The sequence below is a fragment of the Centrocercus urophasianus genome, unplaced genomic scaffold, assembly GCF_019232065.1.
Source record: "Centrocercus urophasianus isolate 14NV4802_14NV808 unplaced genomic scaffold, USGS_Curo_1.0 seq_21, whole genome shotgun sequence".
NCBI lineage: Eukaryota > Metazoa > Chordata > Aves > Galliformes > Phasianidae > Centrocercus > Centrocercus urophasianus.
Genome location: NW_024884767.1, coordinates 1,171,433 through 1,193,835, shown reverse-complemented (window position 1 = coordinate 1,193,835; position 22,403 = coordinate 1,171,433). Strand labels below are relative to the sequence as shown.

The 22,403-nt window shown below is 38.6% G+C and overlaps 1 protein-coding gene across 4 annotated transcripts in view; it reads right to left on the bottom strand.

Annotated features, from left to right (window-relative positions):
* MSH3 (mutS homolog 3) overlaps positions 1–22,403 on the bottom strand; it is a 112,116-nt gene extending 89,713 nt beyond the window's left edge. For 2 of the 4 annotated variants that reach the window (XM_042822900.1, XM_042822901.1), the window contains exons 1-6: positions 19,909–20,030; positions 16,693–16,852; positions 15,813–15,929; positions 14,946–15,063; positions 13,531–13,676; positions 12,663–12,829 (exon numbers count right to left, since the gene is read on the bottom strand). In XM_042822900.1, coding sequence (XP_042678834.1) covers positions 12,663–12,829; positions 13,531–13,676; positions 14,946–15,063; positions 15,813–15,929; positions 16,693–16,852; positions 19,909–19,940 — 740 coding nt within the window. In that variant the 5' untranslated portion in view covers positions 19,941–20,030. Of the gene's footprint in view, positions 1–12,662; positions 12,830–13,530; positions 13,677–14,945; positions 15,064–15,812; positions 15,930–16,692; positions 16,897–19,908; positions 20,133–21,202; positions 21,327–22,307 lie in introns of those variants that run through there. The other 2 variants (XM_042822899.1, XM_042822902.1) reach the window with 2 other exon arrangements.

Here is a 22,403-nt window from a genome sequence, read left to right as displayed (position 1 = left end):
ATTGAATGGATGGATGCAGCCAAGAAAGAGAGTTAATTATCCTTTCATGTCACAGCTGAGGGTGTTTGACTCATTGCTGTCCTTACTTATGCTTTTTATAGCACTTCTGTCTCCAAAATGATCTATTGTATTTTAAAGGTCTTACACTCATGCTAAGTTACAGAGCTCTTTTCTCATATCTTCCATATTATCACCAAAGCTTCCTCTTCAAATTCAGTATCCAACTGATGAATCATATGAAATGTCAGGCTCAAACAGAACGTAGGTTCAGATTCCTACATTATCTGAATGACTGGATCATAAATGAGGCATTTTATCTATGTAATTGAGATCCTACATTATATAAGACAGCGTAAGCCCAGGTACCTTAACCAACAATTGTAACTTCAGCGTTACAGTTTTGTTTTTTTTTCATTTGATAGAGTTAGTAGCTGTCACTCTTTTGTGAGCAAAGGTTCACAAAAATTACATTATACTTTTGAGCAAAAAGCTATGAACTATTTGAAAACATGCTCTTCAAAAAATAAGTTAACACAAACTCATCCTAACTGCATTTGATTATGTCAGTTATGAAAGTATTTATTTACTCAGGAAACCCAAAGGCATTTGTATTCAAATTCTCATGTCAGAGTGAGACTGTAGTCTGATACTGGCTGTGTCTGAGCCCTGGGCAACATTTTATTTTTCATCAGATTAGACAATTAAGCATGTACCACTATATACTTTATTTTCAATACTTTCCCTCTTGTTTTCAGCAATGTGTTCTGCATCTTGTTGCCTCTATACAAGTCAGTGAGTATTTAAGTCTGATGAGAAAGACATCTTTCACAGAGCCTCTGCTCTGCAAACCTTACTTTCTTTCTTACTTACTTACTTTCTGCTAGAAAGTAATCTAGCAGAAAGGAGAAACATTCCTGGCTTCTTTGGGTTAGAGAAAAGACAACAGAGTTCTCTATGCTACATTCAGTTCCCACTCTTCAAATTTAAATGTTTGCCTGAACAGAGAATGTTACTAGGACAATCTGACCATAAAATACTCAAAAAAGGAACAGCATTTTCTAGACTGACTGACAATTTTCATCAATCAAATGTAAATCAAGCACTGACAACTTTCCTCAAAATGCTGCTGTGTGCACAAGTAGACCGTAAGAGCTTTGGTGGAGATGTTAAACTTAATCAATTAAAAATCTTTAAAACTTGCCCAGGAAAACAGACATTCTTTCAGATTCAGAGGAGACAAAAGCAAAGCCCAATCATCATTTTACAGTCTTCCTTAGTTTCAGATTTTTTTAAGTACTCTGTAAACTGGGTACTTTTCTTGTTACAGCTGTGAATTCATCATGAAGCAGATACATCTTTTCATGGGCAAGGAGTTTACAAAACACCTTACAGCACATCTGCATACAAGCAGTAAAACAAGTATATTATATGTGTATAATATTACACAGATATACTCAAAATAAAAATCCGTTAATGAGGTTTCAGACACAAAGCATTTTTTAGTCAAGGATATGAGGAATAACAAGTATGCTGCATTTGTAATATATGTAGAATGTTTTATCAGGAGGCTTAAGTTCTCCACTTAAAGATGCAAATCCATGTGCAATCTTTTCAGAGAATTAAAACAGTTTAACACATCAATTAATACTGTAAGTAAGGATTTTTCGCAGCTACAAAACTGATCACATGTTCCTCATAAATTAAAGGCTTTCTTCAGTCTTTTCCTTCTTCCCCTCTCTCCAGTATACCAGGAAATCTTTCACTGCAAATGCAACAATGCATATACACTGAATATATCCTTGCTCCTCTCAATATTCTCTTGAACTCTCCCCAAGTCCTGATGAAATATGTTTAGTAGAAAGTGAAATGCATAGCTCAAAAGCAGTAAAACCTTCAGTGAGGCAGCTTAAAGTACAAAGTCTTAAGATCTGTGTCAGCCTTGACTTTGCATAACGGCAGGTGCAGCAAAATGCAATGTACTGGTTGGCACTGTCAAGGAGTACATGAAATACGCCTGGAGACGGGGAAAAAAGCAGTCTAGAGACAGCAGACAAAACGGCAGAGACATGAAGAGGTGGCAGAGAATCACGAAAACAGGTAGCATAGGCGTAAAAGGATGGGAGGAAGGGATGGAGAGGCAGACAGTTATTTTTCAGCTGAGAATTGGGCACAATATAAACAAAGAGGAAGAATGCAGTTCAAGAATTCAAGCCGTTTCATGGCCTTTGTCCCTTCCATAACTCAGGATGGGTGGGATGATGGACACATTAAGAGGAAGTTCATCTTCTCCTCTCTTTAGAATCACTTTCATATGCCAAACATGCAGAGTTTCAGTCTTTTTTTTCTTCCACACTATTACCCTCACTTACACTGCTACATTGATTTCATTACAATGGATGAATTTCTAACTCTTAGCACTAACAATGATGGCAGGAGATAAGGGAAGGAGATGTAAAATCTGAGAAAATAATGTATCCAACTGTCCATGATGTCACTGCTTCACAACTGAAGATTGATGTCCCAAGTGAACTTCAAAGAAGAATAAATTACAGAAGAGAAGCTGCTATTTTGAAAATGCTAAGACTTTAACAAAGATACCATACTTACATAGTCTGCTAAAAACAAACAAAAAAAAGTATGATAGTTTAAGAGCTTACGAATTTTTCTCCATTTAAACGTATGGAGTATAGCTGCTGGTTACTTCAGCATCTTCAGTGACATCTGGAACAAGGGAAAATGAGCAACTCATGTCCTGATTATGTCCTGGTAAAGGTTAGCATCTTTTATATCTGTGTGAAGCTTCATCATATGTTAGCTCCTCTGTAGTGCATGAAACTGTAAATATGCACTCAGCTTTGCAGAAGTCCAGCTATATACCTGCTTGATGAAAACTAATTTCAAATTTAAAACACAGAACAGGCCCCCTGGAAGTTACCTTTGAACAGTCAACATGCAGGATAGCGTATGGTACGGATTTAATAACAGCAAAGTACTGAAGCAATTGTATCCTAATAAAAGAACTTAACTCAAAAGTCACTTTCATTTAAACAGAATTAGCAGTTCTGCCTGAGGTTTGGGTATTATTAAGAAGAAAAAACCCTAACACTTTGTTCTTATCCAGTATCTGTACTCCACAGTATCTGGACAATTAGAGTTGCTGGGACATTCAACACTTTTGCAAGTAACTTAACCTGTACTTTAATAAAGGTGACACAACTTTAGCAGAGTGCAAGAATACGTGTATGACGAAGCACTGGAACAGGCTGCCCAGGGAGGTGGTGGAGTCTCCTTCTCTGGAGATGTTCCAGACCTGCCTGGATGCCTACCTGTGCGACCTGCTGTAGGGAACCTGCTTTGGCAGGGGGGTTGGACTCGATGATCTCTGGAGGTCCCTTCCAACCCCTACAGTTCTGTGATTCTATGATTCCCTTCCCATCTCAGTGAAGTATGCGATCTCTAAAATGACTACAACTGCACAACTCCCATATTACACATTCCTGCCAGATGTAATCACCTGCTCTGCTATGAAAAATATCTGACGTGTGTAACATCTCTGCTACCTCATTAGCAAAGCAGATTTCCATCAGTAAATGTTCACTTCTTCAAATAATACTTGCATTATTTGAAAATCTGGAAATTAACTTACTAGTATGAATCACACTCCCAGTAACAATGCCACGTCAGTATCTTTAATCAGAGCAGGGACCTCTAATCTCAAATTCAAAAACTTTCAAAAGTAAATGCAATCTGTCCCTTCAAATAAGGATTATCAAATTTGGTAATTTACTTGGTAATTAACTGTAAACCACCAAGGCAACTAACATATCAAAATTATTTTTCTTACAGATATCTGAGGAAAATTTGCTGTTGTTAATTGGTTGCTGTTACCCCTTCTTCTCCCAGTAACAGGATCAGTAGCACCTCAGCATGGAGGTGCCACCTCCAGAAAGACTGGGATGCAGAGCTCCAGACTCCCATCTGAATTTGAAATTACAAGCTTCAGCATTCTTCCCTGGTATAGGTGATGTGAGAAGTCAAACAGTCAATAATATAAATATGTATAGAGATAAATTAGTAACAATATAACAATCACAATACATGACAATGAAAAAAAAGTAGAATTACTTACATGTATCTTTCTTATAGTCTCTGCTCTCTCCTATAACAATAAATCAAATAAGTGCCAAAACATGAAACAAGAACATTCTAGTTTTCCTGCTATCAATATGATGCTTTTTTATAATTAAAATGTTAATGTTTGACTGTAAGAAGCTGTACTACCATCAAAATAAATTCAATCATTTTTCATTTAACAATTTCTGTCTCAACTTCTGGGGAAGAAAGAAAACCAAAATACAGAATGAACCGCTAATCCACAAATATGACCAATCAGTGCAAGAATACCACAAATACAGCTTCTGAGTGCAACACATTTTTCATGTAGTTTGCAATCGTGAAAAACAGTGCACCTCCAAAACAGTAATGAACAACTGGGGACACTTATCAGCGCACAAAGCTTCTCTTTTGCCTGGAGGAATTTACTTGAACAGGTGGGCTGGGCAAGGCATCCAAAGGACAGCTGTTACCTTTTTTTTTTATCTAGAATAACCCACATTGAGAAAAGGTCTCTAAGAACATTTGCACTGTATTCAGACATAATGCTTTGCAGCTTCCTTAGCACATTTTTCTAATGACAAGTCTGCACATAACAGAAGAGTAATTGCATCCAAAGGGTGCTATATGCCTGTGCTGTGTCTTAATCTGTGAAAGGCAGTAAGGAAGGCAGTGGACAAGTTGTTTTTACACAGAAGCAATTTGTCAGAACAGATTTACACCTTACATTAGCAATGCCATGGAATAAAATAATGAACTATGATATTGAGATATGATATGCAGGCCGGGTGAAACTAATTACAATAAGTAATGTGAAACTAATCTGGAAACACAGCAAACTGCAAGGTTTTGCACTTGGGCCGGAGGAATCCCAGGCATCCATACAGACTGGAAGGAGCGGCCCTTGAAAGCAGCCCTGAGGAGAAGGACCTGCGGGTCTTGATAGATGAAAAGCCTAACATGAGCCAGCAGTGTGCTCTTGGATCTCAGAAGGCAAATGGTATCCTGGGCTCCATCAGAAGAGGGGTGGCCAGCAAGGACAGGGAGGTGATTGTCCCCCTCTACTCTGCTCTTGTGAGGCCCCATCTGCAGTACTGTGTCCAGGTCTGGAGCCCGCAGTACAAAAAAGACAGGGAGCTGTTGGAGAGGGTCCAGAGGAGAGCCACAAAGATGATCAGGGCACTGGAGCACCTCCTCTACAAAAACAGGCTGAGGGAGCTGGGCTTGTTCAGCCTGGAGCAAAGAAGGCTGTAGGGTGACCTCATTGCAGCCTTTCAGTACCTAAAGGGAGCCCACTAACAGGAGGGGAATCAACTCTTTGAAAGGGTAGATGAATGCAGGACAAGGGGAAATGGTTTTAAGTTGAGGGAGGGAACATTTAGGTTGGATGTCAGGGGGAAGTTCTTTACTCATAGTAAAGAGTGGTGAGGTGCTGGAACAGCTGCCCAGAGAGGTTGTGGATGCCCCGTCCCTGGAGGTGTTCAAGGCCAGGTTGGATGGGGCCCTGGGCAGCCTGGTCTGGTATTAAATGGGAAGGTTGGCGGCCCTGCCTGTGGCAGGGGGGTTGGAGATTCATGATTCTTGGGGTCCCAATCCAGGCCATTCTGTGATTCTGTGAGAACGGCATCTGTTCAGTGATTGCAACAAGTTCAAGTGGAAAAGCATCATCTAACAATGATTCGATAATACTTTTTTTTTTCCTGTGCATTCAAGCCAAGTAAGCTGTGACATGACCAATCTTCTTCAAACAGCTCTCTGTACAACTGAGTTGCTCAGAACATGAATTGGATTATTAGCTGTGCAAAAAGCCTCTTTAATCCATAAACATCTGTTCAATGATGCATTTGTTTTTTTTGTTTACAGAAAATAGCTCACTTGCTGTTTTCATACTTGACTTGCTTTTTTTTTTTCCTGCTGCAAATTCCACTACTTGTACCATCCATTTATACAAAGCATTCTCAATATATATGTCACATCTTGCCTTTCACATAAAAATCCATGAGAATATTACAAACTATATAAACTGTGAGACTATTAGTTTCTAGATGATCCACTCTTCAGATACTTTTTGCTGTTTAGCAATTTCATTTGCATAACTGTTTTCTCTTGTTGTAACCATTTAGTGTCTTGGTGTTGCCTTTACAAGCCTCTCCCTCCTTGTTCCTTTATTAAGATGCACATAACATCTACCTTCTTTTAAAAAAAGCTTCAGTATTAACTTTATTAATGCATTCTCTGATCTCAGCGATCATTAGCCACAGGTAAAGATTTGCAAAACTAAATGCACTGTAAATTCATTTCTAAGCTTTCACTAAGTTAACTGCAGCTGAGTTGCTACCTGTTTACTCGTGACAAACTCATAACTATCTATAAGAATAATTCATGAGTAGCACTACAGACCAATAGATGTATTAAATTTGCCATAGCTTGCTCCCATGCCCTTTACAAATTAACTTAAAAGATGACTGTACTTCACATTTCCTGGAACCCTGAGCATTTTGTTCTATTCTACTACGGCACTGAATACATTGAAAAAAAAGACAAAAGACATCTTTTATTTCTGGGCACCATGCTCTGGCTGTCCCTGCTGGAGCAATGGCTGGGACAGATGGGTTCAGAGGTCCCTGCCAACCTCAGCCATCCATCTGTGACCACAACTGACACAAAGGTAAAGGCAGAAAACATTGTTAAGTAAGAGGGGTATTTAGCACTTTAATGACTTGGTGTAAGCAGACAGGTCTTGAAACAAAGCTTAAGAAGATCTTAAATACAAAGCCTGCCTTGCATGTAATGATGGAAGATGAATTACTTGAGGGTTTCAGTACAGGGGTAATTTGACAGCATCTGTCAGGAGGTCAGTTAAGAATGGATTTGAGAAGGCAATTCCAAGGAGCAATATCCAGGCCAAAAGCAATACTTCAGTACTGAAGCAAAAACAGAAACCTGGATGCCATAATCATGAGTTAATAAGTCTTAGCTATACTACAGAGCAACAATAATCAACTCCAGTTTAAGCAAAAGTAAAGCAGCATTGATTGAAATCTATGTCAAAACAGCCTCCCACATTGCAGGCCCAAGCTAGTAGAAAGTCAACAAGGTCTGCAAGCAGGATAAAGTGAGGAATCCGAGGACACAGACAAAATTATTTACTATGTTGTCCCAATTTTAGATTCTCAGCCAGACATCTAATAGAGCATGTTAAAAAACAAACAGATAAACAACAGTGCAGACTTGGATGGAATGGTGCTTTGAAGATGAAGGTGCAACACTTGTCAAAGAATGTCACAGAATAACACATTAACACCTTTCACATAAAAAGGGCAAATGGGAAGAAAATATGAAGAGAAGCCCTGGAACATCTTAAGACTAGCAGGACAAAAGTACCAATTTTTCAATGAAACAGAAAAATGCATACACAAGGAGAAATAGAACACCAAAGGGGAAGGATTTCAGGGAGACCAGGATAGACCAACTGTTAATGCAGCAGTCATAAAGGAGAATGGATACTGACTCTTGACTAGGAAGAGCTTGGAGTACAAAACACAGTGCATATGCATGTATTGGCAAGGAAGAATCTTTTCTTAGTTTTCTAGAAAAAAAAGGAAACTAAAAGTGTTAAAAGATTTTCCTCGAACCCAGCCAGCACTTGCAAACAGATGTTAGTAAGGGTTCGGGAACAGAACAGTACCTGCCAGAACAGTTTGTTCTGAACCATTTTCCATAGCTACTTTTAACTTAAGGTTTGCTTTTGAACGAAGGCTTGCCACCAGGACTGACCTCAGGTTCAATGTCCTTGAATAGCACTTTCTAGTGACTCGTTCTTATGGACAATGTCTGTCATAACACTGGCAATAGGACCATTTCACTTACCACCTGAAACTGCAACATACTGGAACAAAATGAACATGGAACCACATCATACATTTCAAAACATTTGCTTCCACAAGTTTTAAATTACCAAGGGGAAAATTTACCCAGAAGAAAATGCAAATTAAACTACTCTTTAAAGCTTACTCATGTTGGTAAATACTAAAGTTTAATCCAAATGGTTAAACAAAATCTTTTACAAAGAGTCTAGCTTCCTTCAAACCTACTGATTTTAAGACAGGTTTTTTTTCCCCTACAAAAACGCATTTCAGCTAAACTGTCTTTGTACCAACTGGATTAAAGCTCCACTGTTTACAAAGTCATGCAAGTATCTGAGTTAGCTCATTTCGGCAGTAAGAGTCAACTTTACTTGTGTTCACTATATTGATATCTATGCCTGTGATTGTTCTAACTAAAACCGTTTTCCTAATGCTTCAGACATTTTACTGATTAAAAAATTCTTCCTACTGCAAGACTTTGTTTTCAGCCATTTACAAAATGTGGAAATTCATACATGCAATGATTTAGCAAGCGGTAGCGAAGCTGAGTGGTGCGGTCGACATGGTTGAAGGAAGGGATGCCATGCAGAGGGACCTCGACAGGCTGGAAAGGTGGGCCTGGGTGAACCTGATGAGGTTCAACACGGCAAAGTGCAGAGTTCTGCACTTGGGCCGGAGGAATGCCAGGCATCTGTACAGACTGGAAGGAGTGGTCCTTGAGAGCAGCCCTGTGGAGAAGGACCTGGGGGTCTTGATAGATGAAAAAATATGAGCCAACAGTGTGCTCTTGTGGCTCAGAGGGCAAATGGTATCCTGGGCTCCATCAGAAGAGGGGTGGCCAGCAAGGACAGGGAGGTGATTGTCCCCCTCTACTCTGCTCTTGTGAGGCCCCATCTGCAGTACTGTGTCCAGGTCTGGAGCCCGCAGTACAAAAAAGACAGGGAGCTGTTGGAGAGGGTCCAGAGGAGAGCCACAAAGATGATCAGGGCACTGGAGCACCTCCTCTACAAAAACAGGCTGAGGGAGCTGGGCTTGTTCAGCCTGGAGCAAAGAAGGCTGTGGGGTGACCTCATTGCAGCCTTTCAGTACCTAAAGGGAGCCTACAAACAGGAGGGGAATCAACTCTTTGAAAGGGTTGATAACTGCAGGACAAGGGGAAATGGATTTAAGTTGAGGGAGGGGAGATTTAGGCCGGACGTCAGGGGGAAATTCTTTACCCAGAGAGTGGTGAGGTACTGGAACAGGCTGCCCAGAGAGGTTGTGGATGCCCCGTCCCTGGAGGTGCTCAAGGCCAGGTTGGATGAGGCCCTGGTCAGCCTTAGCATTAAACGTGGAGGTTGGTGGCCCTGCATGTGGCAGGGGGGTTGCAGATTCATGATCCTTGAGGTCCCTTCCAACCCTGGCCATTCTGTGATCCTGTGATTTACACGATTAGCACATTTACCTAACACTGTACCTAACACTATCACTGTACCTAACAGTATTACTGCATATTGTTATCACTGTACTCCATAAAACTTTAAAAGTAAAGAAAGAGGCCACTTTTTTGTTTGGACTAACTCAAAATTCTTTACAACTGTTTTTAGATGAATGAGCAGAAATGATTTCTACTGTAATGAAGCACTCCTTAGTCAAAGTATTTCTAGGTGATTGTCAACCAGATAAGGATACTAAAACATTTTTGGTAAGTTATTCTGTTAAAAACAAAGTTAGAACAGTACTCTACTTCTCAGGTGTTTTATTGTCCTGTTCACAATATCAAAATAGAAGCACTACTAAAAAACTGAGAGTGATTTAGCTGAGTTTGGACATAGCTGTGGTGACAGCCAAAATAGACTAGAAAGAGGGAAGTGAAGCATTACAGATAAAAGTATGCACATTTTGTATGTCCTATTTCTGTAGACTGATGGCAGAGAGATAAGTACGTATACTAGTATATATTCTTCATATTTATTTTTTATATATTTTAAAACAGAGAGAAAGGAAAAATATGGAAAGCAAGAAAATTCTTCCAAGTCTTGCTGCACAACCAACTGATCATGTCCACTGACATAAAGATGCAGTAGATTATCTTTACTAAATTTTTATTACTCTTTCTTCAAATATATCTTAGAACAGAACAGAGACCTAGCTCACATCACCTTGATCTAACAATATTATATCCAATATCCAAATATTCAATATCCAAGTGCAAACTGCCCCCCACGTCACTCAGCTACTGGTACAACTCTTACAGGGTATCTACAGAGTCAGAAAGAAAAGCTTTTTCTCTTCTACTACTTCTTCTTGATCACTTCAAGCTGTGTATTTCCCACGAAAATTTTTCTTTCCTATTTGTACCTTGTTTCTACAAATTGCCCTGCTTTCCACTGCATTATAAAAATACAAAGACGAGATGAACCCTGATGAAATACAAAAATCACAGTTCTTATGGTTTTAGTCAGAAAGAACTTCTAAAAAACTTAGTCCATTTAATCTCTCCCAGCTAACAAATGTGAGTTATTAGAAAAAAAATGCAGACAAAGAGTGAAATTACAAAGTAAAAAAAACACAACCAAAATTAATATTTTAGATCATCCACTATGCATGAGAAAAGAAAGCTACTGCTTGTAAAATAGCAATTTTATAGAAAGGAGAATATTGAAACCGATTAAATTATTATTAAATACTTCAGGGCCCTCTAGTGGTTAAATCTCTGGGAAGCGAGGCTACCAAAGCACAATGAAGGAATATTTTATTTTTACCACTCTCATGTAATTACAAACATTTAGACCAGAGAGACACTTTCTAAATATCTGGGGGTAGTTACCATAAAGGAAAAAAAAACAAAACCAAACTAATATCTGCTCGCAAATACCTGCTCTACTGGGAGATGTTTTTCATTTGTAATAGAAATGACCAGTTACTTATTAACACTTTCAGCAGCATGCAATTAAAAGAAAAAACACCACTGCTTTCTAAAATCTGCATCAGAACTACCTCAGCATACAATTAAAATAGTTTCTGAAAAATCAACTTGCTTTGTCCATGACAAAACTCTGCATTATTGCAGATTCCACCACTCAATACACAATGCTTGGAACAACCAAAAAAAGATTTTTAATCTTCATCATGATACATTTCTAAGTATTTGGGATGTATTCCTGTATTTGCAAAAAAGAAGGAATGTTATTAATGTGACAGAAAAGCACACCTGCTGGTAACTATAAAATATTTATTCCTTCCAGACCTGATAGGAAGAATACTTTCTTTGTCTGCTCAAGACTTAACAAACCACTGCACTGCATGAACAGACACTGACATTGCTTCTTCCGTACATCTATAGTCAAGCACAGATCTTTTCAACTTATTATGATTTTGCAAGTGCTCACATGTCACTGAATTGTGCCGGATATGACACTTTCACAGGACATATTTTCTTTTGATCCCCAACAAGGATTTCCAAGTGGATTTCCAGGTATTCAGTTCTTTTCCTTTCTTGCTTCTAGAACACTCAAACCCTTGAAAAACTGACAGCTGAATACAGAAACATTTGTGCAAGTTCCATGAAATTAGACTGTACATCCATGACACCACCCAACTTCTGTTTTTCCCTGAAGAAGGGGACAAAGGATTACACTAGCAGGTGGAAAAGGAACACCTACAGAGCACACTGATTAAATCAATCAGCTGTCTGGGCCATTAGAGGAAGATACATGATGATGACAAGGGGTGAATTTAAGTGAGGTAGTCAAGGTAGAGTGTTGAAAATTTGTCAGGTTACTATCCATGTGGCAGTGATGCATTTGTCTATTTTTACTATATAGGAAATGACATTTCTGCCTTCCCCCCAGTACAAAATTGCACCTATGTAATACATTCATTTTTCTTTGGCTTTCTTTAGCTCCAATTTTATTAACGCGTAGGAGGAAACATATTCTTTCTGGTGACTTCATTCAAAACAGAAATGCCAAACTCTAAGTGGGTTCTATACAAACCAGAGTTCTGTGGAAGAGGGGAGGGAAGGGAAAGAAGGGAAAAGGAGAGATGTTCGGAGAAATCATTTATTCACTTAATCTATCATCCTACAAATTATTTCCTCTTCTGGCTTTATGCCACAGTAAAATTAATAATGAAAATGTGAAACAACTTTACCTTTGACACCAAGAGTATTCAAAATACAGATGGATGATCAGCCATCATACCGTTCAAGTCTGGATTCAAATTAAAGATAGTGTAATAGCACAGACAAAATAAAATAGTTGCAGTTGCAAACTTTTTCTTGTAAGGTTCTACTTTAGTAGAAAAATTGTTCCATGCCATTTAGAGATCTTAATACTATGACAAACAAGTACTACTGATATAGGGAAACTATTTTCAGATCCCAAAGATAGGTATGTCAGCTCTGAAATAAATCCAACAAAACACGCAATTAAGAACGCAGGATCAAAATGATGTAAACGAAAACAACAAATGTTTAGGCATGCTAACCTTTCACAGGCTCAGCCAGAACACATGAATTGCACTCTAAATGCAAGTAAAGAATGAGTACTCAGCAGCAAACCACAGCCATTTTTAAGAGGGTCTTTGCAGACTACACATCAGTGCTTGCCTCTGTACCTGAACCTCATCAATAGCTTAGCTGTAACTAAAAACAAAACAACAGAAAATCAAATACCACAACAAAATCACCACAGAACATACCTCATGGAGGTTATACTGTTGATGAGCTTTTCAGATTGATCTGACAAGCTGGATGGAAGTATTAGTTCAACTGGCTGCAGGCGTAAAAGTCGACTCTCTAATTCTAAGCGAGAAGCACAATCCTGAAAACTGTCAAAAACAACTTCTCCTGTAGTTGGTTGGACTGCCTGTCAAATAAAATAATATATAAACATTTGGGAGTTAAACTTTCAGGTAGCATTTTAGCAAAGCCAGAAAGAAAACTGATGGTGTATATTAAAAAAATTACATAGCATCCCCACACTTAAAGAAAGTGACAGATCAAAAATGCAATTATCTTCTTCAAATCCATAACATGACACCGAGTTCAAAAGACTATGCAGCTTTGTCTTGGCAAACCATAATGATACCTTAAAAATGTAGATATGTCATTGATATCCTAAGTCTGTTATTGCTCGAATTTTACTACTATCAAGGACTATGCAAAAATACACAAAAATGGGAGCCCATGGAAAATACATGGAATTCAGTTCAGCTTAGCAACTAGCTGCCACTTAGTCCATACTTTTATTGTTCTTTCCCAGCTGCAGTGGAACATTCAAATGCAAACACAATCATAATAACTTTTCGTGTGTTTAGTTAAAACAGCTATGTTTTCAAGAGACATGGCAGCAAAAACAGTATTAGGAATATCCAGCTATCAATTCCAAGTCTTTTCTGTAGTTTTTAGGCATTAAACTACCAAACACAGATATCTCACCTATGCTGAACTTTGTTACAAAAAAGAGCCTGAAAAACAGAACAGTTGTGACTGTAAGATGACAATAACCCACTTCTAAGAAAAACAGTAAACAAATGTCTACAATACTGATTTCTCAGGGATACTTACCATAACACCTACAACAATGTCACCTTTCTTTTTCTGTTTTGCATTTTCTCCATTTTCACAAATACAGAGGAGGTAGTTATCAGGGATATCTGCAGTTACCTCTTCAACATCTACAGAATCATCTAACTTCAGCAGAGGGTTCACATGTAGCAAACATTAAAAAAAAAACAACAACACAGTACAGACTTTTGTGGATTATATGTAGATCTTCCTAGATTTAAGTCCTTCTCAACTACAATTTTCATTCTATTGCCAGACTGTCTATTTCACTTTTATTAGTATTACTCCTTCACTATAGTGAATTTGAGATGACTATCAACATGAGGACTGGTCAGTGGTCATTTTTATATTATATATATACAGTTACATGATGCAGATTTCATCAGTTTATGAAAGAGCTATCCACAGCTATGTCTGCAGGCCTCCCCATCCAATCAAGAGCAGCTATATCTATAGCTAGATGCCACACATGGGCTGTTACCCACTTGTCACCTTCATGTCTGCAAAACACATGTACTTCACAGAAAGAACAAAACGCACTAACACGAAATAGCTGAAGAGCTAGTAATACTCCAAGTTAAACAAAAGTGTACACCTTAGAAGGAGCACTAGACTCATTTCGTTCAAAATGTGTTGCATATCAGTCACCCAGCCTGGTTCATATTGCTGATTCTGCCTTCCTCGTTTTGCCAATCATTGTAAGAGTTTGTATGTACATAAGTACATTTCCAGCAAACTCCTAAGACTATGTTATCTGCTTCCCCGATCTTAAATGTCACAGGGGCATTAATCTAACAATCTTTCTAGCTCTCTTATGTAGTAAACACTAATGTTTGTTCTTCAATTTCTCAACAACAGAGATAAAGAAGAGCACAAGAAAAATAAAGGAAAAAAAAAAAGAAAACAACGTGCCTGGGAAAAAGCTGTTTTCATATCTTTTTTTGCACCTTCTTTACTCCTTTTTCTCAGGATTTAACTTGCTAGCTTTTTTAAAAAAAGTCCATTGATTTTAGTACTTTCTTTTCATTTAAATTATTGACATTAGTCAATTCTTCCTTCACACTCTTCTGAACTACCAATACTGTAACTTCTTCATTTGTTCAAACACCTAACTGAAAACAAGACCTTCAGACTTGGGAAGATCACATAGGAAATAACAACAGGAAACAAAAACTTAACTGTTTTACAATAAGCCTAAATCCCTGAGGAGATTAAATTCTTTATAAAGCCTGGATGATGTTTTACCACAACAAAAAAAAAAAAAATCAGTTTTATTTTATTATTTATTTTATTATTTAATTTTATTTCCTGTCAGCTACTAACTACTTATGCTACACTCTGGTGATAAAGTGATATTGTAGAGTCTCATACACCAACTATTAGAGTCTGAATATGAATTCAGTTGAAAAGGATATCTTCTCCAATAAGTGTAGACTTTGTATAGAGAGCAGTCAGTTTCCGGCTGAAGAGAGAGCTTTTACTGTCTCCAGCAGCCTTCAGTGCTGCAGTTTCCATTTGTTTTATTACTCCAACCTACAGGCATACAGAAAAGAAACAACATTAGCTCTCATTATAAATAATTTTTTTTAAAACACTTTTTGTGATCTTTTAAGATACGCAAATGGAAAATGCATCATTAAAGCTCAACAGGAAGAGCAGAGGCTAGCATCAGTCCTGCTAATGAGCCCAGGAACACATATCTTTTCCTCATGCACTGTCTACTTTTAACTACTGTCTCAACTCCTGCCCCTGTGCTTCCTGTCCTGTTCTGAAACAAATTAGCTAGAGTTCAGCACTTGCAAGAGAATGGCTGTTCCAATTAATTTGGACGAGTCCTTTTCTGATAATCAGTAAAAAAGAGGAATCAAGAAGAAAGCCATAGAGTTATGGAGAAGAGATCAATAACAGGGAAGAACGGGAAAAAAAAAAAAAGACTAGAATGAGAAAAACAGGATGCGAGGAATTAAAAAGGAGAGTGTATACATATCCCTCTTCACCAAATGCAAAGGCTGGATTAAAAAAATAACTAAAATAACTGTTCTAGAAAACATTGAGCTACTTTTTTGTTAGAACAGTAGAGAAAGCTCGAACCTATTTGAATTCCACAGCATTCACTAGAAAAAAGGAAATGCAACAACGGGCAAGTTAGCTGTTCTACTTGCAGAAACAAGAGAAAATGAATTTCCTACTTCTCAGTTCAAACAAGATTCCTGTATGGTCAGTGCAAGTTATTTCAATACAATCCCGTTCTATATAGTATGTAATTAAAAGCCTGAGATGACCTTATGTCCTTTTGCTACAAGTCGTCGCACATGGACAAACAGTCTGTGAGTTGGTATACTGGCTGTCATGAAATTATGATCTTGATGACAGTAAATGTTTAGCTCTTTAGCTGCAATCTGCAAAGTACAAGAAAAAGAGTCAGATAGTATTCAAGTCAGCTTTGCTAGCTGCAGTTACAACAGAACTTCCATAAACACAAACATTATCAAAATGCACTACAGGAGTTCATTTCTTTGACAACACCAATCTCCACTATCAAAATGGCAACAACAAGAAAAAGCCCAGTGTTGCAGGCTGTCTCCACCATCCTCTGTCCTCACACATCATATCAAAGGCTTCAGCATCACTGACTTCATGTGTCAGATTATCATATTGCAACTCGGCATGGGTGGATGCAACATCTGAATATGCTTCAGAACTGAACACATGTAGTATCTGTTATTTTCCACAGAGCTACTTTTCTTGCATCTAAGATCTTGTCTGCACCTAAGCAGTATCCATTCATCTACATGACACCATTGGGTTTGCTGTCTTCAAAACTGAAATAGTAGATTTTGATCCGTGCCACGAGAGTGAATTCACCTCTAAAACTGTTTCAACTTTAATTCTGTCAAGTTATTGTAGCACCTCAGTATCTCTTTAGTTCTTAAAACTGAGGATGGCAAGCACTATAAGATCTATACTATGATTATGGTAAAAGATGTATGAATAATGGTTTATTTAAATTATGCATGCAAAGATTTTTCATCTTGTTTTCAAGTATTAAAAACAGCCATAAAACTAATGTCCACAAGAAGCCTCCCTCTGGAAATGCCCATAGACTTAAGACACTAACACAATGCAGGTATCCTTCCATAATTCTGTAAAAAACAAAATTACCTCTGCATCTTCTCCAAAGAAGCGATATTTGTACCCACACTCCACACACAAAATAGCATCTTTATATCGTTTCTTCATTTCTATGAATTGAAGTTCCAGTGGAGTGTAAATGGTTTTGGTTCTCTTATTGAGATTTATGTCTGAAGTGGTTTCATAGTTTCTAAAAGATGCAGAAAACTGAGTAAGATCACAGTGTGGCTCCTCCTGTAAATAAAGTATGGAAAAGCTAAGAATCATCAAAAAAGATTTATCACTCCAATTTACATATGAGAAACTGCAGGGCAGAGATAAAGATGTTCCCCAAGTCTATGTTAAATCAAAAAAGCCAATTCAGTACAAATCTCAGATTGCTTTCTGAAGCACCAAAACCATATTTCTTCTTCAATCTGCACTAAGCAAGTCTAGGAAATATCACAGATTTACTCTTATACAAAAAAAAAAGATTTTTTTTTGTACAGTTTCTAAAAACCTTAACAGTTAAGACTTCAAGCCCACTTTCTCTCCTGTTCAGCATTTGTACTGACATTATGCAGCCTATGCCAGCTGAGCAACTTCAGCTCTATAACTTTGTTTTGTTCTGTTTTGTAAGAGAAATGATGGATTCAGCCTTTTATAAGTACAGTGAACAATATCAATAAGGTGAGTTTCACTTACAGCAAAGTTCCTTCCAAATTACATAAAAATATCAAGTATTAATAAAATTTGCTAGGAAAAAGAATGCTAACACAACTCCCACGCACATATTTTAACAGCAAACAATTTCACCAAACGATGAATGAGATTGTGCTGTGAGTTTCTGTATCTGCAAATAAACTCAGTAAACTTCAACTTCTAACAACTGTTTTATCTAAATGACAAGGAATAAAGTCAACTCGATGCTCAAGAGCAATGGTAGCTCAGAAGAAAGGTAGTGCAAATCATATACACTGGGTCATGGGAAGGTACAAAGAACATACCCACAGAATAATGGGGGAAAAAAGGAATACTTAACTGTACATCTGTGAATTGCAAAATTCCCAGAACTGCACACAGTCAAGGGATGACAGATTTGAGTTGCAGACAACATAGCTCAGCTTAAACAAACACAAAGTGCACCTAGAACTCAGATGATCACAGGAACTTAGATGTCTCTATTATAATCCTCAGCTTTCCATTGTAGTCTCTGTTGTGATCCGCAGTCCTCAGCTGTCTTTGATCCTACCACAACCACAGCAATATTACTGCCTCATTCAATAGAGAAAATTGTTTTAGGAAAGCTGTGAAAACGGGCCACTAAAAAAAACTATGGAAAGTGAGAACACATGTGGAAGATGATTTGTTGAGCTGGTTAAGTTAGCAGCTCAGGGAATCTGAAGGGAAAAGGCTATCGGTTGTAACTCCAAGAGGAAAAAAAAAAAAGCAGGACAAGTATCTAAGATGAACCATTCCAAGGAAGCAAGGAGAAAACCCTTCCCCATCTTACATGCCTGGCTATGCATAATGCAAAGAAAGATGACAGAAATGCTTCGTTCAGAAGATCATGAGTCCTTGCTGTCCATTAAGTATTCTAAGTAATAATCAATCGCTATTTTCTTTTCCTTTGCATACACCTTGCTTGCATCTCTCTCTGCATGTGATTAAAGCTGCCCTCGCTTGTAATCTGAGAAGGAAGAGCTAAATCTCATGTACAACCATCAACTGAATCAGGTGCTGTCTGACTAAAAGCACACAAGGATATCAATATGCACTGGCAACACTGCTACAAAAAGCATGCCAGTGTTAGTGCATTGGAAGCCAACTCTGGAGTGGGCAGACAGCAATCCTGCAACAGCTGATATGTGGAAAATTAATATACTGTTTTCAAAGATAAAGAGAAACCCAATTCTGCAGAAACATCCATCTTATGTTTATGTTCAGTGCTCGGTGGAAGGAGAGCTCCGCTGCCCTTGCTCACCAAACAGACACCTCTACTGCAGTTACTGTAGCACATAAATTTCTAACTGTGAGTCTGTGCCAGGCACATACGGCCTGTAATGTTACCAAAGAGAAAAATCATAATGATAAAAGGAAAAATATCTTCTCTGCATGTTTCACACACATGCGTATGCAAAATACATTTTTATAGGTCTGGCATCTATAATTGCTTCCCGCTTAACTACAGTATGTATACACTGAACAGTATGTATATATTAAACTCATAGACAAAGCAGAAATTAAAAACTCCCAGACAAACAAGTGTTTGAGAAAGAGGAATGGAGAAGAGCTTTTCTGTAGTCTCCATGTGACCACAGCTGCATAATCTCAATCCATCATCAGAGCAGCAATTCTGTGTCACAAGCTGTTTGTTTTACTCTTGTTTTTGTTCTTCTGTTCACACAACCCTGAACAACAGTTTAAGACAGGGAAGGTAAAATCACTACAAAAGCTTCCATACAGCTTCTTTCCTTCTAAAGAGCCAGATGTAAAGACCTGTTAAGGAACAGTTGAGGTCCCAGTGAAACAACTAAACAGTGAGCAGTGATAAGCCTTTTAGTACATCAATACTTCATGTCAGCAAGGTGGCCCCTAAAACCAAGCGACCAACATATCAGACACAGTTTTCTTCCTCTGAAAAATGTTTGCTCAACTCCCTCATAATTAAAGGAAAAGCAAGCTACCATTACACTCTTACTGTTACATACTGTGGCTATTAGAGCAAGTTCTCAGGAGAACTATCTGTATTTTCCACACATGAAAAGAAACATGATCATATTTAGTAGTTAGAGAAATATCCAACTGAATTAAACTACATTTTAGCAAAAATTCTAAATAACATTTTGCAAAGAAGCCTGATGGGAGTTTCATGACCTTAATCAGAATTGATGGTACAGAAAGAAATCAGTGCAAAGGACCACACTGAATATCTGCTAATAAAGTATAATAGGTTAGTACAGTATTTTAAGTTAATTCATGATTATAAGACACATTACCAGTGTTTATGCTGTCTAATCACTTGCTACTAAAACAATGCACAATTTAATGATATCTTCGAAGAACTTAGCTCTAAATAAAGTTCTGCTCATTGTGCTAAGAGTTCCAGGGTAACATCCCTATACAAATGCTACTCTATTGTATGGTGCCACACTATATAATGATAGAATGTAAAATATTTTGTAAGTAAAAGGATTCTTGTCCCAAACTTTGTTTTGTTTTGTTTTTGAAGTCATCTGCATTGCAGTAGATCAAAGCACCACATACCTTCTGAGCAACCTTTTGGTTAGTGTCCCCATACTGAAGAGGGTTCTTCAGTTCCAGACTTCTCCCAGTAATACTGGGGCAATTCCCCAAAATCAAAGATTGTTTCTCCCGAGAACTGTCTTCCTGGATTCTGTTACATAGCTGGTCTGAATCACTGTAGAATTCTCTCAGTCTGTCTAGAGTTTGCAAACATATGCGGGGCTTTTCATACGTCAGAAGCTCTTCTTCAGTAAAATACATAACAGAAAACATTAGTGAATTATTTTCTAAAAACAAATGTCTATTAGAATGACCTCAGCCAGTACAGAACTCAGGCATTTAGGTCAGTCTCTCTCTTTCCTACATTCTTTATTCTCTCCTATTGTCTTCACTCTGACAACCTGACAGAATTACGTATGTACTAAGTTCAGTTAAATTTTCTAGGAAGTCAATATTCATCACCTTCTTCAAATATGAGGAAAGAAATACAATCTTTTTCTGAACTGATAACTGCTAAGCCACAAAATTAGGGATGAGTGATTTTTCAGGATAGCTCTTACACAGACAATGTTGCTAGATGACAGTGCCCTATAACAACATTTAAAACAATCACAACCACAAAACTGAACATAATTCCCTCTCTAAAAAGAATACAGAAGTTCATTCTTTTAAATGGAAAATAAGTATAATAAACTTCATATGAAAAGATTTGTTTTTTTGACTAGTGTCATTTATTTGTTAAAATCTTGGTACAAAGCCAGATGCAGCACAGGTATGGTGTCAGTCAGGTGTCAGTTAAGCTGCAGCATTAAAAGACAGATAGCTAAACCAATAAAGATTAGAAAACTTTGTCTCAGAGAAGAAAAGCACTGGAACAGGCTGCCCAGGGAAAAGGTGGAGTCACTGCCCCTGTAGGTTCTCAAGAAATGGGTCACTGAGAGACATGGTCATGGTGGTGATGGGCTGCCAACTACCAACTGAACTAGATCTTAGAGATCTTTTCCAACCTTAATGGTTCTGAGTTGCAGCATTTCTGCCTGAACGCCTGGACTTTACCAAATAATCTGCTGAAGCTGAGTCAGTTGAAGGGACTTTGCAGAGTAATTTCAGAGGCTCCAACACCTAGCCTGATTCACAAAGAATGCTTCAGCAGTACAGCTAATATGTTCATGGTGACACTTCAAAGATGTATCTTACACCCAACAGACACTTTCTAAGCCATACTCTGGTAATTTTACTTAATTATTTAACATTTGACAATGAAAAACTGTTCCTTAAGTACAAATGCTCGATGGTTTGATTACAGTCAACTCACTTTTATCCTGAGTCTTCACTGGATTATAGATGTCATCCACAGTACTTCGCAGTGACTTGGTCTTCTTCTCACATGGCTCATTGTTTTCAGTTGATGTTCTCCTTTTTGTGCTGACATCAGAAGCCTGAAATACAAATTAATCAAAGAAACTCTGTCACTTTTATTTCCCATCCTCTCTGAAAGATAGCAGTGTCTGAGAATTTCATAATGAGATAACACAAAAAGCAATTAACACTCAAAATCCTTAACTATTTTATCTATGCTTCTGCTTATAAAATAGTTCATGAAATGCAAGACTACAAGAGGAGCAGTGTATCCTGTGAACAAGAGGGCAATTGTGCTCAAAAAGACACACCCACAGTTGCAATGTTTTCAACAGGCAGTTTGGAGCTAACTGCAGCACAGAACTGAACAAATCTTCCTCATAGTGTCATACCCCACGGTGCCTATGTCTGAAATCAGCCCCTTTGTAAATCCTGATTCCCACAGCTTGGAGCCCTCCTCTTGCAAGATGCCAGCTATTCACCTCTACCTTTGTAAGGTCTTGAAACAGGTTGTGGAAGAAAATCCTCACCATGTGTTAGTCCAAATTTAAAATAACCAACCCAGGATCACTCTGGGTGCCTGTGCAGAACACAGTACTTCAGACCCTGTGGACTTGGGTGCTTCTGACTGGCACACACCGATAAGGCCTTGCGATGGGAGCAACCTCCCATCTATGCCGCCCCACGAATGTCGGGCAGGATGCACGGAGTGCGACCAGACACAAAGAAGTAACTCGCAGCTGCAACAATGTAAAACAGCACTACCATTTCTCTTTCCAAACACAACACAGGTGCTGCCAGCTCCTTGCACCCGCATTTTGTGTAGAGCAACTTTTGGCGGTTCAGGTGCATTACAGAGAAAATTCAGACGAAACCGAGCCCGCAACCCCCCGCGGCGAAGTTTCCCCTCCGAGCCCATCGCTGCAGGGGACTAAGCCTCAAGCAGAGTCCGCCGGAGCGGCACGGCGGACCCGGGCCAAGAGACAAAGGTGCACAAGGGCCGACCGGGCGGCCACACCTCGCTATCACTCCGGGACCCCCCGCCGCCTCCCTCAGCGCACCGTGTGCCGGGCGGCGCCGCTCCCCGCCGCGCCGAAGAAACGGCTCAGCACCGGCTGACCCTCACCGCCCTGCTCCCGCCGCCGCCCTCGCGGCAT